Here is a 17,726-nt window from a genome sequence, read left to right as displayed (position 1 = left end):
GGGGGGGGGGGAGGAAATAAGAATTTTGATAAAAGAAAAATCTCCAGGCATACTGCTAAGATGCTTCTAGTTTATAGTGCAACTATTTTTATTTTATTATGGAACTAATTTAAGCAACACGTAAGTCCTTCACTTGAATAATTTACTATTAAGAAATTTGTTTGATGACAATATTTTAGCTGCAATACACGTAAAGGCAACTTCTAGATGGTTGCTAGAGTGGCCCTGAGCTCTAAGCACTAGTTAGAAGTGCGTTCACTCTGTGGATTAAATAGATCTTTTTTGTCATTGTTAGGTGACGATGTGGAAGAAGATGGGAAGACAAAGAAAAACCCGAAGGATGATGAAGAACAAATTGCCAAATATAGACAGCTCTTGCAAGTTATTCAAGAAAAAGAAAAGAAAGGCAAAGAAAATGATATGGAAATGGAAATTAAGTGGGTTCCAGGTAAGAATTATTCACTACATATCTGCTTGTTTTCCTTCATTTTAGGATGTTGCAGACATTTTATGAAGGAAAGATTAACAGCATGTGGTTTGGGGGTTTTTGGTGGCAGTGAGGATTACAACAGTGGTCACATACAATAATAACTGTCCTTTTGGGGTTTTTGTCTTTTTCAGGGAAGCATTTTATTGTAATTTGGAAGTTTACAGAGCAAACGAGTTTCCCATTCAATAAATTATAGACATTTTATTTCATGACATGAGTTGCTATCCCTTCAATGTAAGAGCACTCTTCCAACCTCCAGCCTCAGTTCCCTTTTCCCAATTTGCCCATCTTTCTTGCCCTTCCTGCTTCAGGAAGTTTGTTTTGAGGAGAATGCTGTGCTTTTGATCTGAGCTCCTGGTGCCATCTATAGTCCCTTAATTGACTTGTCCATTGTGTGGTTGAAACGTGATTTCCAGGGGTGGTTTCAGTTCCGGGTTTGAAGAGTGTCTAGAGCAGTGATTCTCAACCTTCCTAATGCCGTGACCCTTCAATACAGTGCCTCATGGTGTGGTGACCCCGCAACCATCAAATTGTTTTCGTTGCTACTTCATAACTGTAATTTTGCTACTGTTATGAATGGGGCGACCCCTGTGAAAGGGTCATCCAACCCCCAAAGGGGTCGCAACACAGAGGTAGAGAACTGCTGGTAAAGGCACTTACTTTTGAGAGTCTCAGAAGTTCCACTAGTCTCTATCAGACTAGTAAATCTGGTTTTTTTAAAGGATTTTGAATGTTGTTTATATTTCTTTCCTACTCTGTCTCACACCTTCTTTTGTGATCTTATCAGAACTGTTGGTGGTGGCAGCCTGGCTTAACTAAGTAGTCCTTCTGATATCAGGTCCTAGAGCCTGTGGTTAGTCTTATTTGTCTATTATTTAATCATAAGGCTTCTTGAAATATCTACTCAAATATCTATTTTATTTGTATGGTGAATATATCTTGGGGGTTTTTTTGTTTGTTTGTTTTTTGTTTTTTTTTTAACATTTTATTAGGGGCTCATACAACTGTTATCCCAATCCATACACACATCAATTGTGTAAAGCGCTTTTGTACATCGTTTCTCAAAACATTTTCTCTCCACTTAAACCCCGACATTAGGTTCTCATTTTTTTGTTGTCGCTTTGTTTTTGACTAATTTTACTCAATATAATATCCTCCAGTCTCATCCCTGTCATAAAACGTTTTGCAGATTCATTGCTATCTTTTAATGTTGGGTAGTATTCTATTGTATGTACCAAAGGTTATTTTTCCATTCTTCCATTGATGGACATTTGGGTTGTTTTCATTGATTTGCTGTTGTGACTAATACTACAATGAACAAAAGATGTTTTCATATGTCTGTTCGTGTTATGGCTCTTATTTCTTTAGGCTGTATACCAAATGCTTGGTCATATGGTATTTCTATTCATAGTTCGTGAGGAAGCACCATACCTCTTTCCACAGGAATTGTAAAATTTTACAGTCCCACCAGCAGTATGAGAGTCCTAATTTCTCCACACTCTATCCAGTATTTATTTTAATTTTTGAAAGTTGCTGTCAGGGTGAGAGGAAGATGGTATCTCATTGCTGTTTTTATGTGCCCCTCTCTAATTACTGATGGTCATGAACATTCCTTTCTGTGTTTGTTGGTCACCTGGATGTGTCCTCTGGTGAACTGTCTCTTCATATTATCTACCCATTTTTAACTGGATAATTTGCCGTTCTCTTGCTTTGATGTTGTAGTTGTCTGTATATTAATTTAGAGATTAATCCCTTGTCTGATATATTATTTCTAAAACCTACTTCTCAGTCTGTGGGCTCCTTTTTTATTCTTTTGATGCACATATGGTCCTATTTTTTTGAGGTCCCAGTCTCTCTTTTGTCTTCTAATTAATGTGGTTTTAAAATCTTTGATAGTGTGCTTCATCCAGGTAGTAGGGCCCCTAAATTTGTCCTTAGTGGAAAGAAATAGTTGACATTGAACCATTTTAAGAGGTAGCATATGATCAAGAACTGATGATACTGAAGGAAGAAGTACAAGCTGCTCAGAAAGCATTAGCCAAACCCAAGACTTCAGGAACTGACTGATTACTAATTGAAGTGCTTCAGCAGCTAAGGAAGACAGCTACCATTCCAAGTAGCGGCAAGAGATCCATATTTGTACCCAAATTATCAAACATTGTTTGTACAACCATATCAAACATTGTCAAAGATATCTCATGCAAGTAAAAGTTTGCTGAAGATTTTTCAACACCGGTTGTAGTAGTAAGTATATCAACAGAGAGCTACCAAAAGTTCAGGCTGATTTGAAAAACTGGAACAGGTGATATCATTTTTAACATGGAATGGCTCTTGTCTAAAAGAAGAGAATGCCAGAAAGATGCTTATACTGTGTTATTGACTGCGCAAATGCTTTGTGAGCCATAGCAAATTATGGGTGGCACTGAGAAGAATATGAACTCCAGACCAGTTAATTGTGCTGATGCAGACCCTGCACATGGATCACAAGATAGGCAAAGAGAACAAGGGAATATTCTGCATGATTTAAAATTGTAAAAGGTGTTGTTAAGGTTGTATCACGTCACTATATTTAGTCTATGCTGAGCGAATAATCTGAGAAGCTGGACTATATGAGGAAACACTTGGCATCAGGATTGGAGAGAGGTGTATTAGCAATTTTTGATATGCAAATGACACAACCTTGGTTGCTGAAAGTGAGGGGGACTTGAAGCACTTGCTGATGATCTAGGATTGAAGCCTTTATTTAATATGAATTACACCTTAGTGTAAAGAAAAGAAAAATCCACAAATGGGTCAGTCGGTAACATCACGGTAGAAGCTACCAAGGACTTAATCTTGCTCAGAACCACATGGGCTGCCCATGGAAGAAGATCAGATGACACAGGATCAGCAGTTTAAACCTAACAGTCTCTCTAAGGGCAAGAGATGAGACTATCTGTTCTTATAAAGATTAACAGTCTCAAAAACTCTGTGAGTTAGACTCAATAGCAGTGGGTTTGGGGGTTGGGAATTGTTTCCAGGTAGTAAATATAACAGTATTCTAATGAGCTATTAAGTGTACCCAAAGGAGGATTTGTTTGGCCCTGGTTGGCACTGTTTGTTACTGTTTCTAAAATTAGTTTCTGTTTTGTTTGTTTTTAACTGCATTGTGGCCTTCTTACTACTGGATCAGGAATAAATTTGATTCATTTTAACCTTCATTTGTCCTTTCAGCAGAAATTTATTGAGAATGTGTTATATGCTAGGCCTCCAAGTCACTAGGGTTTTCTTACTGAACAAAAACAAAACATCTGTGACCTCTAAACTCATGGTGCTTGCAATCTAGTAAGGAAAATAAGTATTAATTGTTTTAAACCAAATAAATGTAAAATTGTAACTGATAGTGGCAGAGAGAAGAAGAATTTGGTATTGTAAGATCTGAAGAGAGAGACATAAGAGGTTAGAATCAACTCAGTGGCATGAATTGGAGCATTGTTTTGTTTGTTTTGTTGTTTTTTTGAGAGCCAAGGCACAGTACACATCATTGAAAATTTCCTTTTTCTTGTAAAAGTTACTGATAGTTTTGAGCTTGTACTACAAACTTTACAGATGCCCAGGTACATAATTGCCTGTCCCTACTATAGGAAAAAAAATAACAGGCACAGATCCCCATTATTCATATGGGATAAAGTATCCCAATTATTGGATTCCCAGGGCGATGCAAACAGTTAAGTGCTAAACTGCGAGCCAAGAGCTTGGCAGTTTGAATCACCTAAAGCCACCTGGGAAAACAGACCTGAACAAGAGACTTGAGCAATCTTCTACCTAAAACTTCAACAGCCATGAAACCCCTGTGAAGCAGTTGTGGGCACACCTGGGGTTGCCTTGAGTCAGAATTGACTTGACAGGCACTAACATTAACAACAGTCCCAGTTATACTCATATGAGTAAATGTGTCTCTCCTCCTTTCCATGCCTTTGAGGATAGTGACCAACTGTGAAGAAGTGCCTTTGATGTCACTATTTCTCCAGACCTGTGGCTTTTCTCTGAAGAACTTGTGCCCAGGGTAGATTCTAAGTTAGGTGTTTTGTTGGTGGTAGTGGAGATTTAAGAGCATTTCTACCTGGTAATGCATGAAGTTGCAATGAGTTGGATTTAAGGATAATGCATTTGGGTTTTTGTCTTTGTTTTTGGTGGTGGTAATTTATATTTTTAAAAGCTACTTTTGGAATTGAAGAGTTACATGGGTTAGACTCATAACAACTATAAAAAAAAGATTATACCCTTGATGTCCATAAATATTCTTAGTGGATTCTAAGTCCTCATTGAAATAAAAAGTGCCAGTTTTTGCTTATTCCAAAAATCTTAAAACGTGTTCTGTTTTTATAAACAAAATGAATCATAATAACTAGTTAAAAGTTATTCTTGTCTTGCCCTTTGAAGACTTTTCATATATTTTAGAAAAGAAAGACCAGATGGAATGTCTATTCTTATTTTGGGGAGAGAAAAAAAAGATTTATGTGTTTTTATATATGTGCAAACTACCTTGAATACTTTGAATGGGTAATGTTTAAAGTAGTACTATTGCCACAATCATGGTTGACGTTGAAAGGGTTTTTTGCCCCGTCGTTTAAGTTGCTTTTAACTAACTTTAAATTTTTAGTCACGTTGGCTACTGCTCTCAAATGAGGCTATAACTTTCTCTGAAAAATGTTTTTGTGCTTATGCCAAGAAGCTGCTGAGATGGGCATATTTTTGAGAACTTAGAACATAAAAAACTGTGGCAGGAAATGTAAATGACTTCATGATTGACAGTGAAAGCAAAGCAGTGTAAGTTACCCTGGTGGCATGTTAATAATTCATTGTAATGTGTTTGTCAGAGTACTGTTTTGGTGTATTTAGTGAGAGCCAGGCAAAAAATTATAGATTATATTTAACTGAAGATGCTATTTCTTATTATAAACAAACTAAACCCCCCCCCCCGAAAAAACAGTTATTTCCTGAGAATAAGCTGTAATCACATGAGCCACTTTGAGATAAAGACCATTTACTTAGATCATAAAGTTTTGATGCATTTTCAAACATGACAAATCAAACAGTTGACTTGAAATAAGAATCCTTACTTCAAGACAGATCAATTGAGTATTTATTAAGTAATCATTTTGTTTATGGCACTGTGCTCATAAACATTATATAATACAAAGGGTTACCTTAAAGTTGTTTTTGGTCTGGTTGAGTGAAAAAGTGTGCACAAATGAAATTTCTAGCATGGAAAAGTAGACTACCACGTGAACTAACTAACATTCCTGTGATACACATTGAATCATCCTTCTTTTCTGAAATAGCATCTCATCTAATCACCATCCAGAACAGCAGTCCTAAACAAGGGCTGATCTTGCTCCACAGGAGCAACTGTATTTAACAATCGACAGATTTTTTGGGGGGGTGTGTGTGTCATAATTCGGGCGTGCTACTGACATAGTGCTACTGGTGTAGGGCCAGACTGTGTTTCGTTCTAGTGTATATAGGGTTGCTATAAGTTGAAGCCAACTCAATGCCAGCAACTAGCATCAGGAGTGAGAGACCAGAGATCGTGTTAAGCAGGATCATCATCACAAGAAAGAATTAGGTGATCCAGAATGAAAGTGTTGCTCAAAGTGAGAATCCTTCACAGAGAAGCTACAAACGTCAGTTAGAAATGATGGAAGATTGACTCCAGTCTGCCCTAGATTCTACAGCTTCTGTAGAGCTGCCTGCTCTAAGGCTCTTGAATCCTTTCTTACACAGAAATAAGCATTTGGGTACCCATAAGTCCAAGCTCCTGCACACTGTATGCAAGCTTTGGGGGTTGTTTTCCACCCCCAGTCCTGCAGTGTTCCAGGGAAGAGAGTCCAAAGCTTTATCAAGTCCTCCTTCAGAAAGGTCAAGACCTACTCATGCGGCATAAATGTTTATAAAGATGAAGGCACATCTAATGCCAGTGTTCTAGCCACCTAAAGCCAATAATACAGGACCTTCTTTGTCATCTAGCAGAGGTCGAGGAAGCATTTTACATTTCAAGCATCAAAATTTACCAGAAAGTACTTTTTTTATTGGGAGGGGTGTGGGTGGTAAATTTTAATTTAAATTTTTCATTTTTAATCTTTCAAAGTAATCATATCTTAAAACATGAGAAAACTATAGAATATCCTGAAGATTATCAATCTAAACATTAATTCTTAGATACAATAGTGGTATACTCACAAATGAACATGTATTGATTAGGTACTAACCAATAGTCATATTTAAATGGATTTATTTCATTATTTGAAATCAAGATTTACTGCTTTCTCCAAAATATGGGACAAAAGTGAATTAAAAGTATGCTATATGTTAATATAAGGATCCTCCATATTTTCTAGACATTTTTTAAAAACCTCTAGATTCAGTCAATGATCTGCAAATGGTTTGGCATACTCCACATTTTTCCTGAAAATTGTTTATTAAGATGGATTATGTCTTTCTCATAAGAAACATTTTTTATTTCAGAATTGTGTTTCTGATTTGACATCCAGTAAATCAGAGATTCCACCAGCAATACATCATATAAACAAATCTACAGAACCTTGAATGTGCATATAATTTCATACTTTCCTAAATCATGACATTTTGGAGATTAAGTATTGACTTAAAAGTCAGAGAAAGGACCTTAGAGATCATCTATTGCAGCTGTTTCAAACTAGTTTGCTTTTCTGTTTTCGCTTTTGTTTCTGGCGTTTAGATTTTATTTTGTGGCATACACAGCAGTCGTACCAGCAATTTAGATGTATCTGGGAATAGTATGAAAGAAAGAAAACTAAGAGTTCAAATTCCAAATGTGCTAAACTTCTCTGAGTTTCATATCTTTGTCAGAAAAAAGGTGAAGTACGATCTCCTTAGCATTGTGTTTTGATTTTTCTTAGCATTGTTTTTGATTTCTAAGATTTAAAATCTGTCTAGGAAGGTGATCTTGATCACCCAAGTCTTTTTCAAAGAAAATTCTAAATAATTGGATTATTTAATGGATTTTGTATCTTCCAAATATTTGATGTCCTCCTATCTCAACCCAACCCTGTCCTCTAAAATGTAAAAAGTAAAATATACATTTTTACTATTAAAGTGGAAATAGCAAATTGCATTTGCTTATGAATTTATTATTGTTAACTAATCTCTGTGTATTTTTCTTTAGGCCTTAAAGAAAGTGCGGAAGAGATGGTCAAAAATAAATTGGAAGGAAAGGATAAGCTGACCCCTTGGGAACAATTTTTAGAGAAGAAGAAAGAGAAAAAAAGACTGAAAAAGAAACAAAAGGTATCAGTGATACTTATGACCATATAATTACTGATCGCCATGAATCAGAAGGTATCAGTCTCTTGGTATTCATTACATGGGGTACCCTGTGCTACCAGAATTGTGAAAAGAAAGTAAGAGGCAAACAGTGTAAGTATTTCTGCAAGGCCACGTGACAATACACAGAGCCTGGAAAGAGCCCAAACCGCTTCAACCACCGAGCTCCAATGCTTTACTTCAGGTACTGCTGAAATGAAACACTGGTTTTTATTCAGAAGGAAAAAGTATGATGCTATTCTTTGCTTTTGCAGAAGACCAGTGTGTATACGTTTTTTACTTTCTACTTGAACTTCTACATGCACGTAGACATTTTTTAGCATAAATGAGCTTCTTCTATGTACTTTATAATCTTAATACTATATCCTGATTTTCCACTTTTCTTTATTATATAAATCTCTTACCATCTTATTAAATATTTCACTTTCTAGTTAGCCTTTGTAAAATTTAAAATATTATAATACTGTTACTAAATAAAATTTATTTGATTAGTTGCTGTACTGTCCAGTCTAAACTGCTTTTATTATTAGCTAATTATTAGCAAATTTTACATAGCCAGCTTCTGTTAAATTGGAAAAAAAAATGTGGCAATTGATATAAAAACTTGTAATTCCCTTTTCTCCCCAAAGGATGTTTCCTCTGAGTTAATATTGTATCTGTGGAAAATTTGGTTGGACTTCCATCATTCAGTGGATACCTTTTTCAGAATTAGTCCCCAGTAATAGCAGAGACTACCTGCAGTTTTCATCATTGAAAATACTGTTTATTTTGTTACTGAAATGTTAATAGAGGCATTACCTTAAGACAGTATCACTGATAATCACAGAATGTTAGAACTTGTGGGAACTTAAATGATTAATTCAAGTCTAGCTCTATTGTTTTATAGATACCAAAAACTGATTGACTTATCTGGTATTATATAGCCTATTATTGACCCTATAAGGCTGCTATGAGTTGGAGTAGACTTGACGGCAATTTTAGTATAATTCTTTGAATGAAAATGTGTTTATTTTTGCATTCAATATTAAGAGTCTTGCTAATGAGACCAGTGAAGATGAATTACCCTCAGATGTGGATTTGAATGATCCATACTTTGCTGAAGAAGTTAAGAAAATGGGTAAGCCAGTCATATTTGTCATTTTACATCACAATACAAAGAGGAAAAAAACCTAACGTGTGGGGAAAATGATATGCTAGTTTTAAAAAAATACATAGAATTTGTATCATTCACATATTGGGTGATACGCAGATCTGTCCTGTGGGGGTAATCATTGATTAGATTGGGAAGAATCAGCATGTCCCTGTATATATACAGGAGGAATTTCTTTGTAGAAGACGCCTGGTGACAAGGTTAATTTAACAGTTTACTGGGTTTTTTCTAGGAAATAGCCTTCTAGAAAACCAAATTGATTCTCTTAAGACAGTGAGTATAAATAGAAAGAGGAAATAGGTATGTTGTGTGCTTTCATTGATATATATCTATGAAGCATATCCACTCCAAGAACATCTTTGCAAGCACTATGAAGAATTGAAAGTGTGAAATGAATTTGTGTTTGTGTGTATAATTCTATTTTTTAGATTTATATATGGATTTTAGTACAAAAGCTCTTTCTGCCCAAATACATAAAAACAGTTGTGTCATTTTCTCTTGAATTTATAACTAAAAGCCAGCTTTTCACTTCCCATTTTCCATGAATCTCTACATGATGTGAAAGCTTGTTTCCTGTATCCATGGAGCCTTTTTTCCATTGCTTATGCACCACTGCCACCCATTCTTCAGGGCTTTCATTTGTAGATTTTTTTGGTATGTGTAAATGTGTATGATGAGGCCCACGCTGTACACGGACAAGTCCTCGCAAAGACTACTGTAAGCATTTTCCACTTGTTCACATGCATTTTGTCTTCCCCTGATCGTTATACCACACACAGCAGCCCCAACAGACTTGCTCCTGGAGCAGCTTCAAGCTGGCATCGTAAAGAGAAGGGTTTTCCAAAGTTCCTATGCTTCTTGTCCCTCGTGACTACTAGACCAGACTAGTGCTCAACAGAAAAGTCAAAATTGCTCAAAATTATTTCCTGGTTCTTGTAGCTTTTAAGCACTGACATTTTATTGATGAAAAAGAGATCAAGATGAATAGAAGTTGAGAAATTCTTGAGAATTGGACAGGGAAATGGAAACTTAGCATATTCGGCTTTTGATCATACCTGAGTAGTCATTTCTACATGTTGGATTTTATCCTCTGATTTCAGCCATCCAAGTGTATAGTAGAGAAATGTGAAGCATTAGCGTTTCCTTTTTCTCATTCCAAAGTGCTCCGTTTAGCATGTCAGTGAAGCCTGGTCAGATTACAGATCTCAGAATAGAAGTAGAATAGTAAGTTAAATGATTGGATGGTTTGGGGTAATCTGTTTCTTATATACACTTTAATTGTATATAAGCTCTGTGAAAAGTTAGGATCAGAAGTTTTAAGGGATGGGGAACAGGTGAAATTAACTTATACATTTGATTTCAGAATACTTCCTGGGAGTAAATGCTTATATTTGGCCTAAAACGGTTTTTCCAAAAGGAGTAATATAAACCTGAGAATTTTGCACATTGATTTACAAATGTAGAAGGCATTTATAAGCAGGTATAGGACTGAGCCCTAAGGGAGGGTAAAGCCTACAAATAGGCTGTTATTCTGTGTTACTGGAGCAGGTAGGAATAAGCCCAATAAGTAATCTGAGAAGGAATAGTAAAATAGAAGGAAAGGTAGAATTTCTTTAAATTTATGTATTTTATCCTGAATAGGTATTGAACTTTATCAAATGATGATTCCTTATCTATTGAAATGATCTTAAGTTTTTATGCGTTAATTTCAGAAATGTTTTCTTCTTTATGATTGTCAGTCTTCTCATCGCAGAGCAATGTGTTTATGCCATTCACTTCTCCACTGTCTTCTCCTTAGGTTCTGTCCATTGACTAAGGTAATTTCTCGATAGCCTGTAATTTTGTCCCTAGTCCTGTAAGTTTCCAACCCTCTGATACTGGTGGTTTCTGTCAGGTATAAAGAAGAAATCAGTGGAATCTGCAAAAGATGGCGCTTCTCCAGAGGAAGAAACTGAAATAGAAAAACAAAAGGTAAAAAGTGATCATTTTTACATGCTTCAGGGATCCTTGATTAAAAAAATAGCTGATTTCAATAATGATTTTATAAGACACCCTAAGCTTATTAACTTTTAAGTAATATCTTATTACAAAACGAACTTTTCCAACTAGTACAAAGTTAGAACTGATTTCATACCTACAGCATGTTTCTTTATGATGAAGAGTATACATAATAATTAAAAGCCCTTAATATAATGGAGACCAAAACTTGCTGCCATCAAGTCACTGTTGACTCATAGCGACCCCTTGTGGGTTTCCAAGACCGGGACTGTTTACCAGAATTGAAAGCCAGTCTTTCTCCTACAATGCTGCTGGTGGCTTTGAACTGGTGACCATGCAGATTGCAGCCCAACTCGTAACCACTAAGCCACCACAGCTCCTTAATGGAGACACAAAATACCATTATGAAAGCCATTAAAATAACATCCCTGTAAAGTTTAATTCGATCTGAGTCTATCCTGTATTATAGACTTTAAACTTGTTAATTGCTAATTCCTCTCTTTATTATTGCAAACAACATACTGTATATACTCGTATATAAGCCAAGTTTTTCAGCACATTTTTCATGCAGTTTTTGTGCTAAAATTAGGTGCCTCGGCTGATATTTGGGTCGGCTTATACTCGAGTATATATGGTAAATATGTCCAGTATTAAAATGTTTCTTAGAAATGCAGTGAGCCTTGTACTTTAGTAACCCCAAAGATCCTTAAGACAGGGTTGTTTTTGTTGTTGTTTTTGCTGAAACAAGAACTTGAGTCAACATTATTGTAAAACTGGCGGATATTCAGTTAGTGTTTAACATGAATAGTGTCTAACACCTGCATCTTAATACTTTCTATGCTCCACTCAATATATATGTAAAATGCTCATAAATCCATTTCAAAGAAAAGTAAAATTGTTCTTTTTAGAAACTGCTTCTAAATAGAAAACCAGCTGTACATACCAGTGATAGAAGGGAAAGGAAATTAAAGTGGTAATACAAGACTACTTCAAAAATTTTATGGAAAATGGAATTAAAAGATAAAATAAGAAATAGAAATTGTACTTCTCAACCATTAATGTCAAGACATTTTTTTTCCCTAATAATTTTATTCTAATCATAATGTCAAACAATGATTCCCATTTACTTCATCTCTGAAGAACTAAGGGTTCTGGGAACTTACTAATGTCAGTACAGTTCTTTTTACATTATTAACTGAATAAAAACTAGTGCCCTTTAAAGAGGTCTTAAGATTAGGAAACAAAATAAATCAGAAGGTGCTCAATTAGGGTGTGAATACCTAATAATTTCCAATCAAAAGTTTGACAAAACTGCCCTTGGGTAACTAGCAGTAGTGGTGAAGGACTCTGGTGAAGTTTTGCTGGACATTTTTATGCTAAAGACTTGGCTAACTCTTAGGTCATCCAGAAAGACAGTATTCCACAAAACTGTTGCCATAACTTTTACTCTTGGCTGGTTCAATTTTGCTTTAACTGGGCTACTTCCATCTCTTGGTAGCCCTTTGAGAACTCCTCTCTTGTAGGTGCAATCGTTTTGGGCACCAATGCAATAGAAAATTTGCTCAACTTTGATTTTTCAGTCACAATTATATAAATCGAACCAATCGAGATATCTGTGCTGTTGTTAATCATTAGGTCTCTTTGCCTAGAGCAAGACAAAATTGTTTCCTTGCAGATTGATGGGGGCCGTCTCCCACTGCAGGATTCATTTTCAGCATTATTTTGTTCTTTCTTAAAACATGCTAGCCATTTGTAGACTATTAATCTCCTTTGGGCATTGTCCTAATAAATTTTTCATAAAGCATCAGTGATTTCAATATTCTTCCACCTAAGCGTCACCATAAATTTGATATTTGTTATTACTTCAATTTTAGCATAATTTATCTTGCTTATGTATAGGGGCTCTTTTCAAACCAATGTCTTAGTGCATCCTGTTCAGATATAACAAGTTAGTGCATGTTTACTTTGGTGACCACCCCCTTTCCTGTCCCTCAAAAAACAAAATGAAATCCATGCATAATTTTTTTCATTATATATATTTTTCCCTAAACTAATAGAAGATTGACAGGTGCCGGTGAGCATGTTTTTTACGGTGTACATGATTGTTTTCCTGAGTCAAAGATTTCATGTAGAATCCCATAGTCAAAAAACCCAGGTATGTAGGTATGTTAGATTTAGTATTTTGCCTTGTTAGAACTGTATCAATATTGAAAAAGTAAATCCAATAAATCTCTTGTGGAATTACATGTTTGGAGATTTTGCTGAATATACCACAAAATATGACAGATTTGTTAGATTTAATATCATTGCTTACATGAGTACTCTTGTTCCTGCTGCCCAGTAACCGTTTGCACTCAGTGAAGTGTGGTGTTTTTAAACGTAAGTCTTCATTCCTCTCCTGCTTTCAGATTACAGATGATAGATGTCACCCTGAAGCATTGGTTGGTGATGGAGGTTTTTTCCCTAGACTACGTTACTTCTTAGGGGTACGAGAATCTTGTGTGTTTTTCTCCGCAGGCTGAAATGGCTTTGCTTATGATGGATGAGGAAGATGAGGATAGCAAGAAACATTTCAATTACAACAAGATTGTGGAACACCAGAACCTGAGCAAAAAGAAGAAAAAACAGCTTATGAAAAAGAAGGAATTATTAGAGGATGACTTTGAGGTAACATCAGGGGCATAAATAATTAACTTCTTAAAGTAAGATTTAGTCTGAAATCAGCACTTTAGACAAAAATTGAGAAAAGTTTTAAGTTACACTGAGTAGTGTCCTAGAGAGGGTTCATGTTGGGGCCAAATCACCAGGTTTTGCTCAGCCCATCATAGCCAACTGATCTTCAGAGTGGTTTAAATCAGTGTTACACCAAACATTTTAATGTTAGAATCAGTCACCTTCTGTGTGATGCCATGTTAGGGAAGTATGCACAATTACACCCAACTAAGGCATAGCAGAGGGTAAAGCAGAGGGGCATCAAAAAGGAAGAGTCTCAGCAAGATGGATTGACACAATGGCTGCAACACAGGGCTCAAGCACAACAGTTGTGAGGGTGGAGCAGGACGTGGCAGTGTTTCATGCTGCTGAACACGGGGTCTTGAGTCGAACTGACTCAGTACCACCTGTAGCAACAAGGAATAGCAAGCTGGCCTCACAATCGCTGTAGATGACCAGCAAACGTTTGAACTGCTGCCTCGTGTCCGTTTCTCACTTATTTCCCTTCTTACGGAGTCTGTACTCCTAATGGCTGCAAACCTGTGTATTAGCTTGAGCCATTTAGACAATACTTACACTTTCAAGAGCTACTGAATGACATCCATTATCTTGGATAAACCCAAGGGTCATTTTGAATTTGCTCAAAGAAAGGAGCATACAGCTAACTTCGAAGTCAGATGTAGAACTTTGAGGATACTCTGTAGCACTAGTTTATTTATGTGAGTAAATTCTACTGAACTCTTCAGTAAATTGTTTTTTATTTAGTTTTTTTTAATAGTTTTATTATGATCTAATTAATATCATAAAATTCAATAGGTCAATCATATTAAGAAGGGTTGTGCCATCATTACCACAATCAACTGGAATATTTTCTTCCTTTTAATTATTAAGCCAGTTGTTATCTTCGTAGATCCAAGCATCTGAATTCCTTATACAGAAAACATACAAAACCAAGACAACAAAAGGACCCAGCAACAATGACCAAATAAAACAGGAAAACCTCAAGAGATTAGAAAGCAGAAAATATTTTTTAAGCAGAATAAATTCAAAATAAGTAAAAAAGAAGGAGATCTAATATCAAGGCGTTATGTTAAGGCTTGCGAATTGTGGGGTTTTTTGTTGTTGTTGTTGTTGTTTTGATTTGGTAATCTAATCCTTTAATATTATCATTTCCTTTACACTAATAGTCATGCTTGAAAACCATTTTCATTGTTGTAATTCTACCAACCCATCTCTAGATTCACATTTTCTGTGGTAGTGCTGGTTGGCAGTAAACTACTCTTTCTTTTTATCATTCACCCTTGTGCTTGGCAACCCTCGAAATCTGGCTAAAGTTTAGGTAGTCTTAGATGTGGAACTACAATGTCATTGTAGAAACATTGAAGCTAAATCTGGAACTTTTATCTTGCCAGACCTTAATCTTTCCCAGACCCAGTGCTATCAAGTTTATTTCAACTTATAGTGACCTAGGGATTCTGAGACTCCATTTGTGTGGGAGTACACAGCCTCATCTCTCGCCCACAGAACAGCTGGTGGGAAGGATCTGCCAGTCACCTCAAAAAAGACTCATTTTTGACGGTTTTGACAGTTAACATTTTAACGGAATGCAGAATGAGACTAACATTTCTATATTGTTTTACATAAAACTCCAGTAGACCAGAAACAGGCTTCATTCTCATTGTAAGCATGGGGAAGCACCGCCTCAAAAACTGTGTCTCCAACTAACTGTCTGAATTAGCCAGTGTCATTCCCTGTAGTTCCCATTCAAGTAGATTGTCATCACATGAACAGTGTGCTTGGTATGTGAGAATCTAGGAATGGACCTTAAAAATCCATTGATGGTCTGTAGAAAAACAATTTTTGAATGTATGAATGAATGTTATTTAATATGGTCAGTAACTCTTTTGGCCTATTTTTGCACTATTTTTTTTCTTTTGGTATGCAGGTCAATGTTCAGGATGCTCGATTTCAGGCAATGTATACTTCCCACTTATTTAATTTGGATCCCTCAGATCCTAATTTCAAAAAAACAAAAGCTATGGAAAAAATCCTTGAGGAGAAAGCTCGACAGAGAGCACAAACACGACAAGAATGTACTCAGGCCTCACAGAAGAGCGAGAGTGAACTGCAAAGGAAATCACAGAACACGACGGTCGACCCTGCTTTGTCAATGTTGATCAAATCTATCAAAACCAAAACAGAACAATTTCAAGCAAGAAAAAAGCAAAAAGTCAAATAACTGGGTATTGTTTTGTTTTGCATTGAGAATGTATTCTGCTGATGTCAGAAATGTTAGGAGTCATATTTATTAGGAACAAGGTTCTCTTTCAAGAATATGAGTAGAACTTACTCTGACCATTGAACTTTCTCCCTGTAAATAATCATTGAACATAAATGTGTATAATTACAGATTAGTACTGTATATGTCTACAGATTCACCATAATTAATTTGAGTTACCTGAATAGTAAGATTTATAAAAGCTTTTTTGAAGTTCACTTCATACCAGTAGAACTTTAAAAGACTATTTACAATTCTATGTAAAAGACACAACAGTGCCCCGTCCTCACTCTGTGTAGGGACTAAGCACAATTTAGACCTATACATATACAAGAGGTGTATATGCAGTACACTTTCTCTGGAAGCAAAAGACCTGATTTCTCAGTTGAAATTATTTATTTTTCTAGATGTAAGTAATAGGAGACAAGAACCTTCCTTTGTAGGTTGATTATGTTTATTATAGTTTGTTTATGAAGTTAATTTGTAAATAAAACAACAAATATATGTACAAGTGGTTTATTTCATTTTATTCACCTTAAATAAACTGTTTTGGAAAAAATGTTCTGAAAAAAATGACTTTAACACTTTAAGAGGACTGCCCTATAAAGCAACTGTTCCATGTTTGCATGATTTATTCTCATGGTTCATGGTTTGGCCACCTCTGCTGAAGGTATATGGGATTCACATGTTTGGGCTTCAAGGGAGCTGGTGGAGGCAGTGGTTCTCAACCTTCCAAATGTTGCGACCCTTTCAATACAGTTCCTCATGTTGTGACCCCCAATCATAAAATGATCTTCATTGCTACTTCATCACTTTCATTTTGGTACTGTTATGAATCAGGCGACCCACAAGTTGAGAACCACTGGGTTGAGGGCTCTCTCCTTCACTTGGCTAACATTGCCAGCTGCAAAAGAGTAAGACTTACTGCTTAAACTCACTTTGCAAGCTTCTAACGGTACATTTGCTATTGTGCCATTGTAATTTGACTAAAGCAGATTACACAGCCAACTTCAGCAGGTAGCAAAGCCACAGTGCAATGAGGTAGTTCTATAAGAAAGAACAGAAAATAGGGAACTCTTAATGCAACGATATATTTTTACTTAGGTTTCCTCTTCTGTAGAAAAGGGACATCCCATAGGTCAATAGCGAACAGATTTGTTTCTAGTGTTTTACAGTTGTAAACAAAGCTGCCATTCCCAAATGAGGATGAATTTTTATGTGAATATGACTTTTGTTTCTCTTAGATAAATATATAGGAGTAGGAGTCCTGGACTGTATGATAAATATGTTTGACTTTATTATAAACCGCAAAATCATTTTCCACAGTGATTGGACCATATTGTACTACCAGAAATGAAAATTCTAGTTCCACATCTTCACTAATAATTAACAGAATCATGGTAATTTTGTTCTCAGGTTCTTATGTTTCTTTGTTTTTGTTATTCTGTTAAATGTACTGGTAATATTGTGGCTATAATTTTACATTTTTCAAATAAAGGATATTGAACATCCTTTTTTATATGCTTATTTACCACCATCCACATGTATGTGATGTGTTCTTTGGTAAATGGTTTTTTTCTACCTTTTTTTTTTTTTTAACACACATTCTGGTTACAAGTCTTTTGCCAGATATGTCAGGTTCATATATTTTCAGTAATGGAAATTACAGCTTGTCTTCATTCATTAGGTCTTTCACAGAGCTGCTGTTTTTAAAAATAAAGTCCAATTTAAGCTTTTTTTCTCAGCTGTGGTAG

The 17,726-nt window shown here is 35.7% G+C and overlaps 1 protein-coding gene across 2 annotated transcripts in view; it reads left to right on the top strand.

Annotated features, from left to right (window-relative positions):
• Positions 1-16,480, top strand: part of ESF1 (ESF1 nucleolar pre-rRNA processing protein homolog) — a 49,747-nt gene extending 33,267 nt beyond the window's left edge. For both annotated transcript variants that reach the window (XM_013008728.3, XM_045295417.1), the window contains exons 9-14: positions 296-448; positions 7,677-7,798; positions 8,864-8,951; positions 10,879-10,955; positions 13,500-13,649; positions 15,640-16,480. In XM_013008728.3, the coding sequence (XP_012864182.1) occupies positions 296-448; positions 7,677-7,798; positions 8,864-8,951; positions 10,879-10,955; positions 13,500-13,649; positions 15,640-15,933 (884 nt within the window). In that variant the 3' untranslated portion in view covers positions 15,934-16,480. The remainder of the gene's footprint in view (positions 1-295; positions 449-7,676; positions 7,799-8,863; positions 8,952-10,878; positions 10,956-13,499; positions 13,650-15,639) is intronic.
• Positions 16,481-17,726: the final 1,246 nt, after the last annotated feature.

Source organism: Echinops telfairi, unplaced genomic scaffold, assembly GCF_000313985.2.
Source record: "Echinops telfairi isolate 266 unplaced genomic scaffold, ASM31398v2 ScPeMD7_5592;HRSCAF=6446, whole genome shotgun sequence".
NCBI classification, from domain to species: Eukaryota; Metazoa; Chordata; class Mammalia; order Afrosoricida; family Tenrecidae; genus Echinops; species Echinops telfairi.
Note: the sequence above shows the minus strand (reverse complement) of the source record. Positions and strands in the feature narration are given on the sequence as shown.